Source organism: Corythoichthys intestinalis, unplaced genomic scaffold (genome assembly GCF_030265065.1).
Source record: "Corythoichthys intestinalis isolate RoL2023-P3 unplaced genomic scaffold, ASM3026506v1 HiC_scaffold_23, whole genome shotgun sequence".
NCBI classification, from domain to species: domain Eukaryota; kingdom Metazoa; phylum Chordata; class Actinopteri; order Syngnathiformes; family Syngnathidae; genus Corythoichthys; species Corythoichthys intestinalis.
This window is the reverse complement of record NW_026651592.1, coordinates 8,658,854-8,680,930: the sequence shown is the minus strand read 5'-3', so window position 1 is coordinate 8,680,930 and position 22,077 is coordinate 8,658,854. Positions and strand designations below refer to the sequence as shown.

The following is a 22,077-nucleotide window of genomic DNA, read 5'->3' as shown; positions in this document are numbered from 1 at the left end:
GTATGACTGAAGTGATGGCAGAAATGTTCGAAGGAAAAGAAAAGGAACAAATGACAACAAAAACAAATCTCACTCTCTGTCATATTTGTGTGTGTTCTCAGTTCTTTTTTCTTTATGCAGCACCTGATTGAGCCAGATTGGCGGGGTAACACGACACACCTGTGCTTGATTAGGAAAGCTCAGTATTTAAGGAAGCCTGTCACCATCTGCAAGTGTCGGACTATTGCTTGCTATTTGCCTTGCTTACCGCCTGTGTGTTCATCGTCATCCTTCGAGTTTCCCGACGTTCTACGGTCGTATTCTGGTTTGGTTAGCTTTACTTTAGTGCTCTTTTGGACTTTGTAGTTAGACTCTTGTACTCTGTTATATTCATGCATTTTAGCGTGCTCTCTTAGTTGTACTTGTTAAACTCGCGTTTGTTAGCGTGTCCTTAGTTGTACTTGTTAAACTCGCGTTTGTTAGCGTGCCCTTAGTTGTACTTGTTAAACTCGCGTTTGTTAGCGTGCCCTTAGTTGTACTTGTTAAACTCGCGTTTGTTAGCGTGCTCCTTTTGTTGTACTTATTAAATACAAACATTTACTCTACTGATCTCCTGGTCTGTGTTTTGGATCCACATTAACGGCTTGCCGTTCCTAACAGAATAGTCCGACCATGGATCCCACAGACTCGGAGAGTATTCGCCATGCACTTGCCGGTCATGGCCATACGATCAGTAAGCATGAACAATTATTAAATGAACTTGTGAACGTGACCACCGCATTAACCACTAGAATAGAAAATATGGCCCCACCTGCACGGACCGGTGGTGTAGGTAACGCTGCCGCGGCGCCCGATCACTCCACCCCGTCTCCGGTTGTTCCACCGGCTTCTTTTCGGGAGCCGGTGTTGCCACACCCCCATCGTTATGAGGGAAAACCTGGCGCTTGCCAACAATTTTTGCACCAGTGCTCTCTTGTATTTGATCAACAGCCATATACGTTTGCAAGTGACAGGTCCCGTGTAGCGTATACTATGAGTCTCCTCGCCGGTAAAGCGGCCACTTGGGCAATGGCGGTGAGCAACGCTAATCCCGCGATCCGTCAATCGTTCGAGATTTTTAAAACTGAGTTTGTGAGGGTTTTTGATCACCCGGTTAGGGGCAGGGAGGCAGGCAGCCGCCTGCTGGATTTTTTTCAGGGCGATCTTAGCGTGGCGGACTACTCCATTCAATTTCGCATTTTGGCCGTGGAGTGCGGTTTTGGCGAAGCTGCGCTGTGTGGAATTTTTCGGCGGGGGTTGTCTTCTGCGGTGAAAGACGAATTGGCGGCCCGGGAGGATTCTTCGGGCTTGGAGGACCTGATTTCTTTGTCCGTAAAATTGGACAATCGGCTGAAGGAGCGTGAGAGGGAACGAGCCTTGGAGCAGCGGGGACGTCAGGGGTCGTCGTCATCGTGGAACGGCCCAGCTGGGGTCCGTGCTGAGGGCTTCATCGAATCGCCATCTGCCTCTACGCCGACGCGGAGTCCGGCCCTGACGGGGGAGGAGCCAATGCAACTCGGCGGCGGTCGTCTTCCTGCGGAGGAGCGGCGGAGACGGTTGAGGGCAGGCTTGTGTCTTTACTGTGGCTTGCCGGGGCACCACATCTCCACCTGTGACGCGATTCCTTCACGTCGTCCTGGATCTTCGGCTCCTGAGGTTCCTCTCGCCCGAGGGGGGCCCAGGTTCGTACGTGATGGCAATCAGTCAAATGATTTGCCTCGCAACGAGTTAAAAGAACTAAAACAAACTCTAAGTGAAATGAGACTGCAATTGCCGGGAGAAGTTTCGCATGGTGGGGTTAATTTTAGGTTCACTGCCTTAATAGATTCGGGGGCAGATGACTGTTTCATGGACCAGAGTGTTGTTGATGCGCTTAAATGTCCATTAATAAGACTCTCTTCTCCCAAAAGGGTTTTAGATCTCGATGGGCGACCCCTGGCGGACGTAAGGTTTATAACGCCCCCGCTTAAAACCAAGTTGTCCGGGAATCATTTTGAGGTCCGTAGTTTTTTGATTATGCCATGCAAATCGGCTCCGGTTGTGCTAGGGCTCTCCTGGCTAAAAGTGCATAACCCTAATATTGACTGGGCTAAGACACAAGTAGTGACTTGGAGTTCCTTCTGCTACGCGCACTGTTTACGCTCGGCGTGCCTACTTCCTGATCAAGCCCAAACTGTTCCCGAGCCTGTTAATTTGGTAAATGTGCCTGCCGAATACCATGATCTCCAACACGTTTTTAGTATAGACCAGGCTAAGACCCTGCCCCCGCACCGTCCTTACGATTGCGCCATTGACTTGCAGCCCAATGCCCCTCTGCCTAGCTCGAGATTATACAAAGTCTCTAAACCTGAGCAGGAGGCTATGAAAGAATATATAACCTCTTCCTTGGCAACTGGCCTAATTCGCCCTTCGTCTTCACCATTGGGAGCAGGGTTTTTCTTCGTTGGTAAAAAAGATGGGGGTCTTCGGCCGTGCGTCGACTACCAGGGCCTTAACGAGATTACTGTTAAAAATAAATATCCACTGCCATTGTTAGATTCGGCCTTCGCACCGTTAAAATCAGCCACCATATATACTAAATTAGACTTACGCAGCGCTTACCATTTGGTTAGGATTCGGGATGGAGATGAGTGGAAAACCGCTTTCAAAACCCCGCTCGGACATTTTGAATACCTGGTCATGCCTTTTGGTCTGACTAATGCACCTGCCGTTTTCCAGAGCCTCATAAATGATGTGCTTCGTGACATGCTAAATATCTTTTGTTTTGTTTATTTAGATGACATTTTAATATTTTCAAGAAGCTTGCAGGAACACCGCCAACACGTCCGCATGGTCCTGCAAAGACTTCTGGAAAATAGGTTGTTTGTCAAGGCCGAGAAGTGCGAGTTTCACCGGGGGTCAATGCAGTTTCTTGGTTTTATCGTAGAAAAAGGGCAACTACGGCCTGACCCAGCCAAAATTCAGGCAGTGGCAGAGTGGCCAACCCCCACTTCACGTAAGCAGCTACAAAGATTCCTCGGGTTTGCTAATTTTTACAGGCGTTTTATCCGGGACTATAGTATGAGGGCCGAGCCCCTTACCAGGCTGACCTCTAATAAACGCCCATTTGTGTGGTCCTCGGTGGCGGAGGCCGCTTTTGTAAGTCTAAAAAGGGCATTCACTAGCTCTCCTGTCCTGGTTCACGCTGACTCAGATCTTCCTTTTGTGGTCGAGGTTGACGCGTCGAGTTCCGGAGTGGGGGCCATCCTATCCCAGAGGTCTGCAGTCGACCAGAAATTGCACCCCTGCGCCTTCTACTCTCGCCGCCTCACCCCCGCAGAGGCAAATTATGATGTCGGCAACAGGGAGCTGCTCGCTATAGTCCAGGCTTTGCAGGAATGGAGGCACTGGTTGGAGGGGACGGAGGTGCCGTTCCAGATACTCACCGACCATAAGAACTTGGAGTACCTTCGGGCTGCCAAGCGCCTCAACTCACGCCAGGCCCGTTGGGCGCTGTTCCTGACGCGTTTCAACTACGTGATTACTTACCGTCCAGGATCACGCAACGGGAAACCGGATGCCTTGTCGAGGATTCATGAACCAGTGGAGGAGAGGCCTTCAGAGGAGCCTGTTGTTCCTGAGAACCTGATCATCGGCGCACTACGATGGGAGGTCGAGCGGCTTGTGGAAGACTCTCTACGAGGTGTTAGGGTGCCCGGAGGCTGCCCTGCTGACAAACTTTTTGTTCCAGAAGCTCGGCGTGCGGGAGTGCTGAAGTGGGGGCACACCTCAAAGTTCGCCTGCCATCCGGGTGTGTCCCGCACGTTCTTCCTAATTTCCCAGAGGTTTTGGTGGCCAGGTATGCGAAAGGACGTCATGGACTACATTTCAGCTTGTTCCATCTGCGCTCGGGGCAAATCAGTCCATCAAGCTCCAGCGGGACTTCTGCGCCCATTGCCTGTTCCATCTCGCCCCTGGTCCCATGTTGCACTCGACTTTATCACTGGCCTTCCACGCTCAAGGGGATATTCCGTCATCTTGACAGTGATTGATCGGTTCTCAAAGATGGCGCACTTCGTCGCTCTCCCAAAGTTGCCTTCAGCTCTGGAGACCGCTGACCTGCTGGTAACGCACGTTTTTCGACCCCATGGCATTCCGTCTGACCTGGTTTCTGACAGGGGACCCCAGTTTGTGTCTCGTGTTTGGAGAGCGTTCTGCAAGGCCTTGGGGGCCACGTCAAGTATGTCTTCTGGCTACCACCCACAGTCCAACGGGCAGACAGAACGGGTCAACCAAGAGCTGGAGGCTGCCCTCCGTTGCATTTGCCAACTGCATCCGGCCTCTTGGTCTTCACACCTGCCTTGGGTGGAATACGCCCACAATACCCTCGTTTGCTCAGCCACTGGGAGGTCACCTTTTATGACTGCATACGGGTTCCAACCGCCACTGTTCCCTTCTCAAGAAGCCGACGTCGTCGTACCGTCCGTCCAAGTGCACCTGCGGAGGGCCCATAGAGTCTGGAGGGACGCAAGGGCAGCACTAGTCCGCACTGCGGCCCGCAACCGCCTGATTGCTGACCGCCGCAGAAGACCCGCTCCGGTCTATCGTCCGGGCCAGATGGTCTGGTTGTCAACGCGGGATTTGCACCTTGCTGGGACTTCCAAGAAGTTGGGCCCTAGGTTCGTGGGCCCTTTTGCTGTGGACTCTGTGGTGAACCCCGTAGCGGTCAGGCTCAAGCTTCCCAGTTCAATGAAGATCCACCCGGTCTTCCACGTGTCTCTGCTCAAGCCGGTCTCCACCTGCCCCCTGAACCCTCCGCCAGTGCCTCCGCCTGCCCCTCGCGTGGTTGACGGTGGGCCGGTGTATACGGTGCGTTCTATTCTCGATTCTAGGAGGCGGGGTAGGGGGGTGCAGTACCTGGTCGACTGGGAAGGTTATGGCCCAGAGGAACGCCAATGGGTCCCCCGCTCCTGGATCCTCGATCCGTCGCTGCTGCGGGATTTCCACTCCCTTCATCCCACGAAACCAGGTGGTCCGCCAGGGGGCGTCCGTTGAGGGGGGGGTTCTGTCATATTTGTGTGTGTTCTCAGTTCTTTTTTCTTTATGCAGCACCTGATTGAGCCAGATTGGCGGGGTAACACGACACACCTGTGCTTGATTAGGAAAGCTCAGTATTTAAGGAAGCCTGTCACCATCTGCAAGTGTCGGACTATTGCTTGCTATTTGCCTTGCTTACCGCCTGTGTGTTCATCGTCATCCTTCGAGTTTCCCGACGTTCTACGGTCGTATTCTGGTTTGGTTAGCTTTACTTTAGTGCTCTTTTGGACTTTGTAGTTAGACTCTTGTACTCTGTTATATTCATGCATTTTAGCGTGCTCTCTTAGTTGTACTTGTTAAACTCGCGTTTGTTAGCGTGTCCTTAGTTGTACTTGTTAAACTCGCGTTTGTTAGCGTGCCCTTAGTTGTACTTGTTAAACTCGCGTTTGTTAGCGTGCCCTTAGTTGTACTTGTTAAACTCGCGTTTGTTAGCGTGCTCCTTTTGTTGTACTTATTAAATACAAACATTTACTCTACTGATCTCCTGGTCTGTGTTTTGGATCCACATTAACGGCTTGCCGTTCCTAACACTCTCAGATTCATCAACCACAAAATGTACTGGAGTACTGGCTGATGATGTGAGTAAACAGCTTTGTGACCCCTAAAGGCCATTTCTCTGATTGAGCAGTGTTTTACAGTTAAAGTTACTGTCAATAATTATCATGTTTGCACCTTAATGACAGAGCTTGTCATTTATGTTCTGTACATCAGAACATGTATTGTACTAATTGCACGTTTTCTTTTTTGTCCAGCAGTGTTTTACAGTTACAAAATGTACAGTCAATAGTTATTGTTTGCACCGTAATGACAGATCTTGTCAAATATTTAGTGTACATGTGTAAACATTATACTTGCGTGGTTTTATTTTTATTTTATGGTATTTTTATTTTGAGTCAAGAACATTTTTATTTTAATTTAATCAGAATGTGCATTGTATTTTTGTTTGGTCAAACGAAAACCACCTTTAACACCTTCGATCTGCCGTGTACTTGACTGACATTATAAATGGACCCATGCTTGTATGAAAAAAAGTGTGGACCTTCAAGATTTGTATTTGAGGACCCCTGGATTACATCATTGAGCACATTACATCTGCAGCTTGTCTTGTTTGATTCACAGCCAGTCCTCCCAGTTCAGATTAATTGGATGTTTATTATTGTCAATGGCAGAAAATGAGCTAAATACAATGAAATTGATGGGGGGGGGGCTTTAGATTATTATTGGGGCCCATAACTGCAGTGTACTTCTGTTTCATTCATTTTGATTTTACTAGTTATCAAATATTAATTAAATTTTTTTATTTATTGAAAACAAAAAAAATACAGTATACAGTATATCTGTATTTGTGTGCGCGCGTGTATGCATTTTTGCAGTCATAATGGCCTAGGGAGAGAAACCATAAGGATATGGCTTGTGGCAAAAAAAAAAAAAAAAAGTCTGAAACCACTGTTATCGAGCACTAAAGTGCAATTGCCATGATTCAAATTCAAATCTATAGTTAGAAAAAAAACACATTTCATCAAGCACATATGTATACTTTATTGATGATTCTGTTTCAATTTACAGTGGACCTATAAAAGTCTGCTAATGGGATCATGATTTGTTTTTCATTGCAATCTTTATCTGTGTTTAACTTATTTTTTTATTGAGCGATCGATCCTAATTCAGTATGGTGCGCATGCATTCTCTTGCGAGTAATTCCTTTTAGGCTAAAAATATGCTCAAAAGAATTATGCGCCATCTAGTGTTTAAAATGCACATGCTTCACTTGCCCTTTTTTTTTCTTTTTTTTTTTTTTTTTTTTTTTCCTTTAAATCAATGTAGGAAAATGTAAACAATTATTCTTTGTAGAGCTTTCATGTTTTTGTTTTACTTTATGCAACAATGCAGTACATTCTAACTTGTCTGAGCGGAGTCTGAACATTCTGTGAACGCCTCGTCTTCAAACAAATCCTCCAGTTCGCCGTCGCGGCTGCCGTCACGGCTGTTGTTCCTGATGAACCAGAATGAAGTGAGCAAAACATTACAATTTCGCATTGACAGACAATGTAGAGGAGGAAAAATCAGAAATTGGTGTGGCAAAGTAGGGATTAACCGGTACAATTCCGATATTTGGTGGGATTAATCATTCATATTTTTCAAACAATTTATTATTTTATATTGCGCTATTCATTCTGAGACAAATAATTGATTTATTTGCCTATGTCTGCTGATTTATAATAAAATGTTTGAATGTAATTTAAGAAGTGGGTACGAATATGACAAAATATTACGATACATTTCCTTGCCAGTTGACGCATGTGCCATCAACTTTGAAATTAGATGTATGTTGCCAAATTACTGGAAGATGAAACAGAAAAAAGATTCTGGTCCATTTTTAGATGTTTTGTTGCCTAAAAGTATGATGTGACTGATACAGTAAGTAGTTACTTGCGCATGAATATTTACCAAAAAAAACAAAACAAAATGTCAACAGTTCTTAGTTTGAGCAATTCTACTCACTAAATTTACAATTTACTTAAAGGGACAGACAACACCTACAGTCGCTGAAAAGTCTTGTAGAAACAAACAGCACAAACAACAAAACAAGGTCTGGGGACAGAGATGGCCATGGGAGGAGCTTGATTTTGTGTCTGGTAAACCATTTCTGTGTAGATTTGGCCATATGTTTAGGGTCATTGGCTTACTGAAAGACCCAGTGACGACCCATCTTCAGCTTTCGGGCAGAGGGCAACAGATTTTGATTTAAAATGTCCTGGTATTTCAAAGCATTCATGATGCCATGCACCCTAACAAGGTTCCCAGGGCCTTTGGAAGCGAAACAGCCCCACAGCATCACTAACCCACCCCCATACTTCACAGTGGGTATGAGGTTGTTTTCCGCATGCGCATCTTTCGTGGCACGCCAGACCCACTTAAAGTGTTTGTTGCCAAAAAGCTCAATCTTGGTCTCTTCTGACCAAAGCACACTGTCCCAGTTGAAGCCTGGGACTGTGTGTATTTTTGTGTGGGTCTGACATTTTAAATCAAAATCTGTTGCCCTCTGCCCTCTGCCCCATCTCGAATATTTTTTCGCATTCAAAAACTTTCTATGATTGAAATTTTTCTTCTTTTGATTGAAGTGGTTTTCTTTTTGACAATCTATTTTTTAAGCAACTTATTTTTAGAGTGAATAATAAAGACAAAAATGTCCTCGCCATAATGTGGCCCAAACACAAATCAACATTACTTCAATCAAAACAAAAAAAAAAACAAAAAAATCAAGGAAAAATTACTATCACATGCATTTTTTTTAGTTTTTTTAATTACAAATTTGTTTTTGAATTAAAACACATTTTTTTTATTGAAGCGACATTTTTTGGGTTGAAAATACTGTAGATATTTTGATTGAAGCAACTTTTCTTTTATTGAAGCAACTTTTTTTGATTAATAATAAAGACATAAATCTACCTCTATATAGCTCCGCCCAGGGAATACAATTTTTGACTGGGGTAACCAAACTGGCACGACACCGGCGGGCGTACCATATTCAATGGATGACGATCTTGGCGAAAAGTAGAGATGTCCCGATCGATCAGCATCCCGATCTATCGGGTCTGATCACGTCATTTTCAAAGTATCGGAATCGGCAAAAAAATATCGGCCATGCCTTTTTTTAATATATATATATATATATATATACAGTATATTTTAATGAAATCGTTTTCTAATTGTATTTAACGTTACAGACATAATGTGTTACACTCATCCAGAGTCTTTAATTTAGGCTTAAGGTAGGGTTATCAAAATTATCCCAATAACGGCAGCAATTAATTTATTGAAAAATGTGTCACGTGACAATATTTAATGCTATAAATATATGCGCTGCACGAGCCTCTCACTCATTATCGCACTCAATCTGTATTATCGCCATTTTACCAACATAGACAGATAAATGGTAGCGCAAAACAAGTAGAGTGAATTTTGGGAGTCTTTGAAGCTTTCCTTCAATCGGACATAATCTTGCAATCCTTCGCCCTGTGATTAGAAATATCATAGGAAACAATGTGGGGATGTGAGGTGGCAATAGATCATTGTCTTATCACCTTATTTCCCAAAGCAGAGAAGATATATCCAATGGCAGCATGACGCACAGTCATGGTTTTACTTCCCAACATGGTTTCACTTCCCATCATGCATTGGGGCATGCTGCAGTATCATTTACTGAAAGCTCAACAAATACACTAGATGGCAATATTTCGTCACAATACACAAAGTCACAAGTTTTTCTATCCGTGGATCCCTCCAACAGAAAGAATGTTAAAAATGTAAATGCCATCTTGAGGATTTATTGTCATAATAAACAAATACAGTACTTATGTACTGTATGTTGAATGTATATATTCGTCCGAGTTTTATTCATTTTTTTCTTAATGCATTGCCAAAATGTATATGATCGGGAAAAATTATCGGGAATGATTGGAATTGAATCGGGAGCAAAAAAAAGCAATTAGATCGGGAAATATCGGGATCGGCAGATACTCAAACTAAAACGATCGGGATCGGATCGGGAGCAAAAAAACATGATCGGAACAACCCTAGCGAAAAGTATTGCTTAAGCAGCCTGACTTAGAATTCCCCTCAAGAATGGTGGGGAACAAAAAACGCTCATTGTCAACTTATTATCATAAATATTCTTGAAAGTTCATTTTATTGCTGACACTCTTTTTCGGGGTCATCAACATGTTGGGCCCCCCTGCCCCAAAAGTCAAACCCCGCCTATGGCGGTGACTCATTGTCTTCTTAAACTCTTGGAAAACATTTTACATACAGCTCGTGGTGAGTTTAATTAATTGCAAATAATTTAGCTGTTTTCCTACTGAGTGTGTATTCTCATCATGAACATGGTGATGTCCTTGTATACTCCAGTTAAGTGTCGGTCTGTCATTTTCATTCAAAATTGTTGGAAACCTTTTATTTATTTATTTATTTATTAATGGAGTAAAACGTTTGAAGTTTATAGACGTAAACATTTTGAGAATTGTTGACTAAAACTAGACAAAGACGAACACGTTTTGTAATGACTAAAATATATGCCTAAGACGAATAAGTATTTTCGTCCATCGGACTAAAGGCCGAGTTATACTTCCGCGTCAGACCTGCGCCGTCAAGGAAGACCCGAGTTGCGACCCTGCGCCGTAGCCTGACGCACTCCTCTCGAATTTTCTAACCTTTACATCGCGTAGACGCGTATGACGTGGCAGAAACGGACTGTGATTGGTCCGCTCAGACTGTTGTTTCCGGTTCTGCGCGAGATCACCGCCATTGTAGAATAGAATCAAACATTATTTTCTACCCGCAAGCCAACGCGAGTATCATCGAAGAGCAAGTCTCGTCAAGACATTATTGTGATTGCCAAATGGCAAGGTCGGCGATTGGAAAGAAAAACAAAAAAAAAATGGAAGAACCTCCGAGACGTTTGTTCGGAATCGAGTGGCCACACGAAGCGGTGACCCAGTCGGCCAAAAACTTTTTATCACTTAATGTAGGGTGACCATATTTGTATTTCCAAAAAAGAGGACACTCAGCCCGGCCTCAAGATACTTGAATTTTACTCGAAGTTCACTCAAAGATGCCTATATCACTTTAATATATTTAAAGTGTGCCCCCTCACTCTGGATGGAAAAATGCAGTTTGAAAAAATACATACGTATAATATATAATGCAGACCCATAGAAATGTAGTCCAGTCAATACACATACACACAGTAGGCTATGTGCCAACTAAACATTTTTATAAATTACTATCACGACAGTTGTCCTTGACAAATTGTTATTCCCATTCAATTGATATTCTCATTCAATGTTCTAGATTGCACACAAACAAAAACCGAAATAAACTGACAAAGTATTCAACCAGCATGTTTCCAAACGTAGCAGTTCAAAACTACGTTTCCCATAATGCCTAGCGCGGTTTAGCTTACTGATAGCTAGCTGAGGCAAAAATCAAACTTTGCTATAAAAGTTTACAATCATCGGCAGTGCAACAATGCGACACCAAACGGGATTTTACAGTCAAAGCTCCGACAGAAGTCAGCAGTTGCCATTTTATACGTATTTATCGTAAAAAACTTCAGGCGTTGTGGCCAAATCGTTCACCCAGTAGATGGCGGTAATGCCTCATGATAGTGGTAAACTGCCAACAAAAACAAGAAGAACTACTTCTTTCCTCCCTACTACTAGGAGCCATGTCATCGCAGGCAAGCGCTGCCACCCAGCGTCCGGAGGGATTCTCTTCAAATTGGTCCCGTGAAAAATCATAAAAAAACGGACATTTTTATGAATTTATAAAACCCGCCGGACGACGAGGATACTACGTGAAAGTAGGACTTGTCCGGGCAAAAGAGGACGTTTGGTCACCCTACTTTATGTCGTATTTTTGGTTGGTGCACTTCATCATTTATTGTGTACATATGTTTGCTGTGAGTCTGTGACTTATTTACATGTCACAATTCAAGTATATGAAGAATAAAGCACAGATTTGGTGTCAAAAGAGTTGTTTTATCTTTAATTTTCAATAACAAACAGTTCACACACGATACATCCTCAACGATTGAGAGTGCCTTGGTGCTTTTTATGATAACGTTAAAATCAAGGCTCCCAACGCAGTTTGGAAAGTTCCATAGACGCCAGAAATCTGCTATGGCTTCCCACTGGCTGGTTGTAGGACACGGCAAACAAATCGGGCTGGAGGGCTTTGCAGACCTTGAACGCAGTGCTCGACGCCAGTTTGAAGCTAGCCGCCACAGCTAGCTCTCTCCACCCGAGTCTAGAACTCTGTGCGGCATTAAAAGTCGGCCAGACCGCCTCGAAATTGTCTTCTGTGTCGCCTGCCCCTCAATATTTGTATGTTCAATATTTATTCAGAATATTTGCTTTGGAGAGTTCCATCTTGCATTGTTTATTTTTTCTCCCTTAAACTAGACTAGCGGAAGTCAACAAGCATGCCCCAAAACCGTACAAACATAACGCCACACCCCTCTAGTGGTTTGGCGGTGAATTACAGAGTAACGCGTTCCCTCACAGCAGAACTATCAAATGTCGAATGACGCCGTAGTCGCTGCGCCGTCACCGCAACGCGGGAGTATAACTCAGGTTTAAGACTAAGACGAAAATTAAAATGGCTGCCAAAAACAACACTGGTCAGAACCTAGTGAAAAGTGGTTTGGCAATGTGAAGTTGGGGGATGATAAAATGTTGTTGAAATGAAAAGTTTGTAAATAGTATGAGGTGGATTTTAGGACAATGAATAAGGAGAAGGTGGGGATAGATGGAAGTGTGCCAAGTTAAAGACAGAACGAGGAGTAAAAAAAGGCTAAAAATGTGGGCAGATTATGGCCAGAATGATTACCTCAGAGAAGGGTGAAGTTGCACAGAAGATCCCAAAAGACCCCAAGAACCACTGTAAATAAACAGACCATTGCCTAAATTCCTTTATTTGACACTTAGAAATCCAGAAAGTCCAATACATTACATTTCATTAAATTCCATCTGAGTCCTTACAGCTCTATCCTGAAAAATGCTTATCTAAAAACGGCTAGGCGGATTTTGACAAAATTTTACAGTTGTACTTTATGATTCTGGGACTGTTCTTACATGGGTTTGATCTCTGTAATCCTCCATTTTCCGAGGAAAATTACTTCGAAACTCCAAAAATTTGTGTAGAAAATTTGACCTGATTGTGGAGGCGACAGAGCAGTCTTGGCCAAAAGGCGCCTCTCTTGCGATTGCAATGTTGCAGTTGGCTTTCAAACTTTATGGTTTCATGCACAAATTTAAATGTGCTGTAATGATACATTGAGTACTCCACAACAAGACACTGGATTAAAAAAAAAAAAAAAAAACTTTTGGGGGAATTTCACTCAGATATTCACACTGTAGCGACTGTTATTTGGTATGTGTTGCATCCGCAATGATTCATGGGTAGTTCATGACTGAGAGGGGTGGTTGCCATTGTTATTTTCTGGTGTTTTCTGTTTATTACGGCACTGTCTCTAAGGGTTGTGTGGTGTATGGGGCACAAGAGCAGCAAGTGTGAAACACAAAAAATGTCTCGCTCACTCTTCTCCATGTCGCTTTCCACAATAACATACACAGTAATAGAAAAGCAATTGCGCATTAGCCTCGTTATACTGTTCTTTTACTATTACTGCATTACAGCTGCATCTCTAAGGAAAGTATGTTTGGTCTACCATGTTAAACAAATCCGAGCAACACCGGGCCATACTGCTAGTTTACTGCTACTTACGAGGTTAACAGTTCTTATTTTGAAATTCGGATTGCTTTGGGGTTGGTTACTTACGTTAAAAGACCACCGGGGGCAGACATGGACCTCTCTGCCCGTCTGGCGTGACACTCAAAGGGATTGCTGAATGAGCGCTTCCTGAGCATTGATTTCACCAAAATCTGTAAATGGCAGAACGAAAATGAGCTGAGTAAAGGAGAAACATGCTTTCATCTGAACTTTTGTTTTCATCCTTCTAATTAATTGTATTAGAATAGCCTCAAAGGTGAGTGAGGTCGCTCACCACAGCAGAGAGGCTGGAAACGAGTGTGACGCTGTTCTGAACTTCCTCATCTGTCACGTCCACTGCCGTACAATGATCCTCCTCCAGCGGAAGAGGGCACGCTCCTGACTCTGTCACCCATGGGTGGCGCTACCAGGCAGGCAGAAACACACAAACATTCCGGAACCAACATCTACAATTCTTCCTCTATTGCAGTAGTGTCAGAGGGTCAAAATCGGGTGAAAAAAATATCAGGTTTTTAAAATGTGTTTATTAGGGCTGTCAAAATTATCGCGTTAACGGGCGGTAATTAATTTTTTAAATAAATGACGTTAAAATATTTGACGCAATTAACGCACATGCCCCGCTCAAACAGATTAAAATGACAGCACAGTGTGATGTCCACTTGTTACTTGTGTTTTTTTGTGTTTTGTCGCCCTCTGCTGGCGCTTGGGTGCGACTGATTTTATGGGTTTCAGCACCATGAGAATTGTAATTATTGACATCAACAATGGCGAGCTACTAGTTTATTTTTTGATTGAAATTTTTACAAATTTTATTAAAACGAAAACATTAAGAGGGGTTTTAATATAAAATTTCTATAACTTGTACTAACATTTATCTTTTAAGAAGTCTTTCTATCCATGGATCGCTTTAACAGAATGTTAATGTTAATGCCATCTTGTTGATTTATTGTTATAATAAACAAATACAGTACATATGTACAGTATGTTGAATGTATATATTTGTCTTGTGTCTTATCTTTCCATTCCAACAATAATTTACAGAAAAATATGGCATATTTTATAGATGGTTTGAATTGCGATTAATTACGATTAATTAATTTTTAAGCTGTGATTAACTAGATTAAAAATTTTAATCGTTTGACAGCCCTAGTGTTTATATTTTTCAAGTATTAACTCATCTGCTGCTATCGACGGTCATAGACGTCCAATCCATCTTGACTAGGAGCAGTTAATCTTACTTTTAAAAAAAGTAATTAGTTCGTTACAAATTACTTCTCCCCAAAAAGTAATTGAGTTAGTAACTAAGTTATATCAATGTAAGAGTAATTAGTTACTCGGCAAAGTAACTGACGCGACTTTTCATGCTCTACACGTTATTACATGATCCAATCTATAACGTCTTTCACACCAGATATGTTTACATTAACTGATTGAATTATTGGGGGAAAAAATTGTATGAGAGATTTTTTTTTTCTCTCAGCACAAACTTATCTGTCAGGTTTGCGGGCAGGCAGGTGGACCTAAAAGCAGGGAAAGGGAGGCGAGGCAGATGAACGGTGCAAAAATGATTTAATGAAAGCCAACAAAAAGCAAAGTACCAACAAAACGACCGGGGAATCCAAAAACTCTTAACAAACAAAAAATCAGGCTAACAAATCAAATAACATTCAAAGCAGGACGAGGAACACGAGGAACTGGGGGCACTGACATGAACGTGGACTTCCACATTGACAATGTCGCGACAAGACTCAACAAAAACCGGGATCTTACTGTATATAGACACAGAGACAGGGTAACGAGTCAACGAGGAACAAGCGGGTGACGCAGGAGGATGTAGGCTGAAGGATACACTAGGAGCAGTCACAACAGGTGAAATCAATGCGCAATCACAGGGACAAGTCACACTAGGAGAAAACAAACATAAAACCTAACACTTATCTATATGAACTGTTGTTATAATGATACTGTCCAATAACCCATTACATAACCACATGAACCCAAAGAAATACAAAAAAAATATTGAATTCTGGCAAGAGAGAAAAAAAAGACAGAAATGAAGCATTATTTCTCCCAAGAGCATGAGTTCCCCTTTAGTGGAGAAAATAGTTCCTAGTGTGAATAGTGAATACTTCCTTCTTAGTTACTATTATGAAATTAAAAGGATCATATCTCCAGTTTTACAAGGTCAATCGGTGCCAAATAAAAACTGGGAGATGTTTAAATCCGCGCTTTCGAGTCATGTTGAGGGCTGTGCTCTATGTTAAATGCTTCATTTTTTACAGTGCTATGAAGACGCCACGTGATTGAACAGCCTGGCGTAATCAAAGAAAGGCAAGTTTGCGTCAGATTGGTATAATGGAGTCATGTGATTATTGTTGCAACATCTGATTGGTGAAATTGGTTGAGCTACTCTTGGGATTGCTGGCAAAAAATAATAAATCTAATATGTAGAATAAAGAGGGAAAAATGTAACGACTCTTGTGTAGCCCAAGGTAGTGGAGTAAGAGCGTTTTTTCTTCGCAAATCTATTCAAGTAAAAGTAAAAAGTATGGCTTAGTAAAACTACTCTTAGAAGTACATTTTTCCTAAAACGTTACTCAAGTAAATGTACCAAAGTACATTTAACGCGTTACTACTCACCTCTGGTTGTTACATTGTACATTCTGTAATTTATTTCACATCAAATATGTTGACATTAACTGATTAAATCGGCTCATACAGTGCCCTCCATAATTATTGGCACCCCTGAAAAAGATGTTTTTTAGCTTCTAATAATTTTTTAAAAATTCAAATAATATGGGACCTTAATGGAAAAAAAGAGAAAAATCAAACCTTCAATACAAGTGCATTCACTCAGTGGGGAAAAAATCCCACATAAAGGAAAAAATATTTGACATCAAATAATGTGTGTCACAATTATTAGCACCCCTGGTGTTAATACTTTGTACAACCCCCTTTTGCCAACAAAACAATGTCTGGGGACTGAGATGGCCATGGGAGGAGCTTGATTTTGTGTCTGGTGAACCATTTCTGTGTAGATTTGGCCATATGTTTAGGGTCATTGTCTTGCTGAAAGACCCCGTGTTGACCCATCTTTAGCTTTCGGGCAGAGGGCAACAGATTTTGATTTAAAATGTCCTGGTATTTCAAAGCATTCATGATGACATGCACCCTAACAAGGTTCCCAGGGCCTTTGGAAGTGAAACAGCCCCAAAGCATCACTGACCCACCCCCATACTTCACAGTGGGTATGAGGTGCTTTTCAGCATGCGCATCTTTCGTGGCACACCAGACCCACTTAAAGTGTTTGTTGCCAAAAAGCTCAATCTTGGTCTCATCTGACCAAAGCACACGGTCCCAGTTGAAGCCTGGGGCCGTGTGTATTTTTGTGTGAGACCAAGATTGAGTTTAAGATTGAGTGAAAAGGTTTTGATGCAGCGAAGCAAGGCAGGCAGCCTTTGAATGTGTAAGCAACAAGGGAGTGTCTTTTGCTCACTTTAATTTGCGGGACAGTGATTCTGCTTTGTGGATTTTTGTCCAACATGTTTTGAATGAGATGCTTCAGTTCTTCGCTTGTCTGAGGCCTGTGGAAAGAAAGAATGTACCAGAATAAATGCTCCAAATAAAAATAATAAATAAATTGTCTAATAAAAAAAATATGAAAGACAGGGCACATATAGTGGTAAAGGATAGCTTGTTGAAATGGGAGAATGTCATTGTCAGTGGCGTAAGGCAATGCACACAAGAAAAAGTATCGATAATATAAGCTACCTCTGGATCAGGTCGGCACTTTTTCTCGTCTTTTTCAACCCTTGCACTCAAACCATCTCTTTAACTAAATATTTGTATGTTCTTCCACATCGTTACCAGTGAATTTGGTACTGGGTACATCATTTTCGGACAGAATTGGTAGGTTTAGATCAGTAAACATCTCGTCCGTACACTATTTATTAGGGCTGCAGCTATCGATTATTGTAGTAGTCGATTAATCGATGAACTAGTTCGTTCGAATAATCGAGTAATCGGATAAGGACCATGAAAAATTGAAATACCCGAGCTGATGAGCCTCAAACGTTATAAAAAAATAAAATACGGATTTATGTACAATAAAAGAACAATTGGCTAACTCACACAGCAAGTCTGCTAGCTTAAATGCTATAAAAAGCAAACTGTTTTTTTTTTTTTTTTTTACAATGCTCCTAACAAATGGTTCGGACACATATTCCCACAGTAAAATGGCTAAATATACCTGTAAACTAAATTACAAATACATTAGAAAACATTAGCTCAAACAAACACTTAGCTTATGTTGGTGTTAACATGGACCAGCTGGGTTCCGCCATGTGATATGAGGCAGACTAGAGGGCAGTGTAGCCACCCAAATTAATAAAACTCAATGCAAACACTTTCAAAATAAACCATTACAACCCCACTTTAATTAAACAAATTCTCGAGGCAGCAAAATTTAATTTGAATCTTTTTTTCTAATGGAATACTCGAGTTAATCGATTAATCATGCAGCGCTACTATTTATATGCATCTAGCATGAGGGACGAATGCGAGTTTGACCCTTCTAGCAACAGTTGCTAATGTCATGAATATTAATGAGCAAAGGTGATGTGCTACGTGTGGTACGCTATTACCCGTGTTGAACACTTTCGGTCCCGTGTTGGCGAGTCAAAATTGCTTTCACTCAAAGGGCTACCCGTTTAAATCCTGGGAATTAACCAGAGTTCAGGTATGTGTGAAAGTGGCTTTATTTTCTGACATTTTAGGGTCAGCTGAGCTTCCCTTGCAGTCTTAGAGCAATCGCCTCTGCATCAGACTAATGTTTACAAAGTGCAATAGTGTAAAAATATGTATAAATATTTTGTAACCTGGTTTTATTCTTCCTTCCTCATGAAATTACATAATATGAGAATATTGTCTCACATTTGTGGGAATTCCACAGGCTTGTTCTTGATCTTGTTATGCAGAGAAACGATGTAGTCATCATAAAAAGGACACTGCAGGAGCAAAACAATGTTTACACTGCGTGCGTATGTTCAGTTTACAAGAAAAGTCAAGTTACAAGAACAGTGATCTAAATATGAAACATAAACACAAGATCTTTTGTGTACCTTTCCATAGACAAAGCAGTAGAGTGTTACCCCCATGGCCCACACGTCTAACGCCTGAAAGGAGCACACACAAACACATACAGTGGGGCAAATAAGTATTTAGTCAACCACTAATTGTGCAAGTTCTCCCACTTGAAAATATTAGAGAGGCCTGTGATTGTCAATTGGGTTAAACCTCAACCATGAGAGACAGAATGTGGGAAAAAAAAAAACAGAAAATCACATTGTTTGATTTTTAAAGACTTTATTTGCAAATCATGGTGAAAAATAAGTTTGGCCTCTGTTATTTTCAACAAAGGGTACATAACAAAGTGTTGAGATGAACTTTTGGTATAGACCAAATACTTATTTCCCGCCATGATTTGCAAATAAATTCTTTAAAGATCAAACAATGTGATTTTGTTTTTTTTTCCCACATTCTGTCTCTCATGGTTGAGGTTTACCCATGTTGACAATTACAGGACTCTCTAATATTTTTAAGTGGGAGCACTTGCACAATTAGTGGTTGACTAAATACTTATTTGCCCCACTGTACACTGTGACGATAAAAGTTATGTTTATGACTGTTTTTGTAGTGTGGAGACAGTTCACCTTGCCACTAAACTCTCGTTGGTGTTCCTCCATGGTCTCGGGTGCCATGAAGGCGGGGGTGCCGGCCGTGCTGGACAGCAGCGCGTCCGCTCCCTCAAACTCGTTACTCACGCCAAAGTCAGCGATCTTTACGTGGCCGTCATCGCTCAGGAGCAGGTTGGACGGTTTGATGTCCCGGTGGATAATTTTGTGGTAGTGCACTGCAAGGTTACCGTCGTGAACAAAATTGAACGAAATGGCAAAAACTATAGTTCTTAACCATTTTAATTAAATGAAATAAATAAAAACTATAATTAAAAGACAAAAATGATAACTTATATTTTGGGGGTTCACAAAATAAAATCATATTCAAATTAAAGATACAAGCAATGTTTCCATTTACACAAATGACACAATTCAAAATGACTAACTACATGTTGTAATTATTCTATTTTTTTGTTGAGTTTATTTTTTAATGAGGCACCTGACAAATAACCCAATGAATGACACGGTAAAACCAATGCTAAACTACCAACAAAAACAAAACAAAACAAAACTAATCATTTAAAGAAAATGAAGAGACTAGCAAATTACCTTCAAAAACTAAGTTGTAAAATAATCAGAGAAAAAATGCCAAATTAAAAAAATCTAAAATAAAATGAAAATTCTAATACTAATGTAATAAAGGCTCAGCCCTCTTCCTATTATTATTGGATTATTTTCTTAAATTGTTCTCCCGTGTTTTTCCTGTGGGTGTCGCTATTTCACCATGCCTGTTTTGCTTGTGTTGGCTGGTGAGCAATTGAGCATTGAGCAATAATTTTAATCTGTGTAGTCCTTCTTTTTCCTCGTTCCTTGATGTGCATCCAAGCACACCAGTAAATGATAACAAGTAGAGGAACTGTTATAGAGTTGTATTTTGTCTATTTAGTTCTCTTTGTGACGTTGGTAAAATCGTTAGCATATTAGCATCGATTGCTAACGGTCGCTATCGCTAACGGGCGCTAATGGAGTGGTTAATATGTGCATTGTTTATGTTTTTATACCTTCGCGATGCATATAAGATGTGGATGTTGCATGACCTGTGTTATTTCCTGTGTTAAATTGCGATGGTGTTAAATTAGTATAGTAAACTAGTATGGGGGGAAATTAGTATTGGAGACTGATGTCATCAAACGGTAGTTCACGTTACGGCCGCTAGATGACCTCATTTGTCCATTTATCGTCAGCCAAGTCAGTCATTGTATGCTTTTTAGTTAATGTGTGCATTTGGCTGTATTTTCTTGATTAATTTGAAATGTATGATAATAATTGAGTTTATTTCTTTTTTCCTTTTATTATTTCAGACTGGTTTTATATCTGGGTTTTATACTTCATGCCCTGTGGAGTTAGAATTCATCTTTTTTGCACATCAAGGAATATTTTTGGACAATATAAGGCACATTAAAGCCATTCTAAATCAGCAGTGGATTCTTAATCGCCTTTATTCCTGTGCTCTAACCGGCACGCCATCCTGGTTACAGTTTGTCCTTACCATGAACTAGCCCTACAACATCACCTCACGAATAACTAATGTTAAATAAATGTAAGATTGTTATCACACAAAAAATTAACTCATTAGGATTATTAAGATTTTAACATGCCATTTCAAAAATAAATTCAAATAAAATAAACACTAAATGGAACATCAAACCATAAGCGCGTCAACGTACGATACTCGATGCCCAGGACGAGATCTCGGAAGTAAAAGCGAGCTTGCTCCTCAGTCAGGGGCTCCTCAGTGGGCACCTCCATCACAGGACTGAAAAACAAACAAACAAAAGTACTCAAAATACTCAAATCTTTCTCAGAGAATATCAGCATGCAACCACCAAACGCACCCTCTGGTCATCAGTTCGAAGGCTCCAAAAGCAAAAAACACATTTGAGTCTTTGAAGTGGTGCCAAAAAGAGTAAAAAAGATTTTACCCATGTGAAGTCCATCTTCGTCAGGATCATCAAGAACCTGCAAATATACTAGAAGAAATTACGGTGTATCACAAAAGTGAGTACACCCCTCGCATTTCTGCAGATATTGAAGTATGTCTTTTCATGGGACAATGCTGAAAAAATGACACTTTGACACAATGAAAAGTAGTCTGTGTGCAGCTTATTCATTCATTCATTTTCCATGCCACTTTTTCCTCACGAGGGTCGCGGAGGTGCTGGAGCCTATCCCAGCTAACTATGGGCAGTAGGCAGGGGACACCCTGAACTGGTTGCCAGCCAATCACAGGGCACAAGAAAACATACAACCATTCACGCACACACTCATATCTACGGACAATTTAGAATGTTCAATCAGCCTACCATGCATGTTTTTGGGATGTGGGAGGAAACCAGAGTTCCCGGAGGAAACCCACGCCGGCACGGGGAGAACATGCAAACACCGCACAGGAAGGCCGAAGAACATGCAAACTCAGCACAGGAAGGCCGAAGCCCAGGATTGAACCCTTGATCTCAGAACTGTGAGGCCGACGTGCTAACCACTCAGCCACCGTGCCGCCGTGTGCAGCATGTGATAGCGTTAATTTATTTTCCCCTCCAAATAACCCAAATATTATTAATATCCAATATCCATTAATATCCAAACCCCTGGCAACAAAAGTGAGTACAAAAACGTACATCCCTAAATGTCCAAACTGAGTACTGCTTGTCATTTTCCCTCCAAAAAAACTTGTTACAGGAGTGGGGTGGTGTGGCTCAGTGGTAGAGTAGTTGTCCCCCAACCCAGAGGTTGTGGGTTCAATTCTCCGCCCTGTTGAACTCACCTAAGTATGCTTGAGCAAGATACTGAATCCCACATTGCTCCTGGTGCGTCACCAGATGGATGGCGATGCTTTGAAAGGTGGAAAAGCGTTATACAAGTATAACACCATTTGCTGCAGAGATTGAAGAGGTGGGGGGTCAGCTTGTCATTGCTCAGAACATACGCCGCACTCTACATCAAACCGCATGGCTGT

At 41.7% G+C, this 22,077-nt stretch overlaps 1 protein-coding gene across 2 annotated transcripts in view; it reads right to left on the bottom strand.

Annotated features, from left to right (window-relative positions):
• Nucleotides 1-6,653: 6,653 nt before the first annotated feature.
• Nucleotides 6,654-22,077, bottom strand: part of LOC130911120 (calcium/calmodulin-dependent protein kinase kinase 1-like) — a 35,084-nt gene continuing 19,660 nt past the window's right edge. Inside the window, exons 7-17 of one of the 2 annotated variants that reach the window (XM_057828839.1) lie at nucleotides 21,044-21,080; nucleotides 20,957-20,978; nucleotides 20,789-20,877; nucleotides 19,098-19,297; nucleotides 18,507-18,560; nucleotides 18,319-18,392; nucleotides 16,883-16,970; nucleotides 13,661-13,789; nucleotides 13,435-13,538; nucleotides 12,484-12,534; nucleotides 6,654-7,087 (exon numbers count right to left, since the gene is read on the bottom strand). In XM_057828839.1, coding sequence (XP_057684822.1) covers nucleotides 6,991-7,087; nucleotides 12,484-12,534; nucleotides 13,435-13,538; nucleotides 13,661-13,789; nucleotides 16,883-16,970; nucleotides 18,319-18,392; nucleotides 18,507-18,560; nucleotides 19,098-19,297; nucleotides 20,789-20,877; nucleotides 20,957-20,978; nucleotides 21,044-21,080 — 945 coding nt within the window. In that variant the 3' untranslated portion in view covers nucleotides 6,654-6,990. The remainder of the gene's footprint in view (nucleotides 7,088-12,483; nucleotides 12,535-13,434; nucleotides 13,539-13,660; nucleotides 13,790-16,882; nucleotides 16,971-18,318; nucleotides 18,393-18,506; nucleotides 18,561-19,097; nucleotides 19,298-20,788; nucleotides 20,878-20,956; nucleotides 20,979-21,043; nucleotides 21,081-22,077) is intronic. The other variant, XM_057828840.1, reaches the window with a different exon arrangement.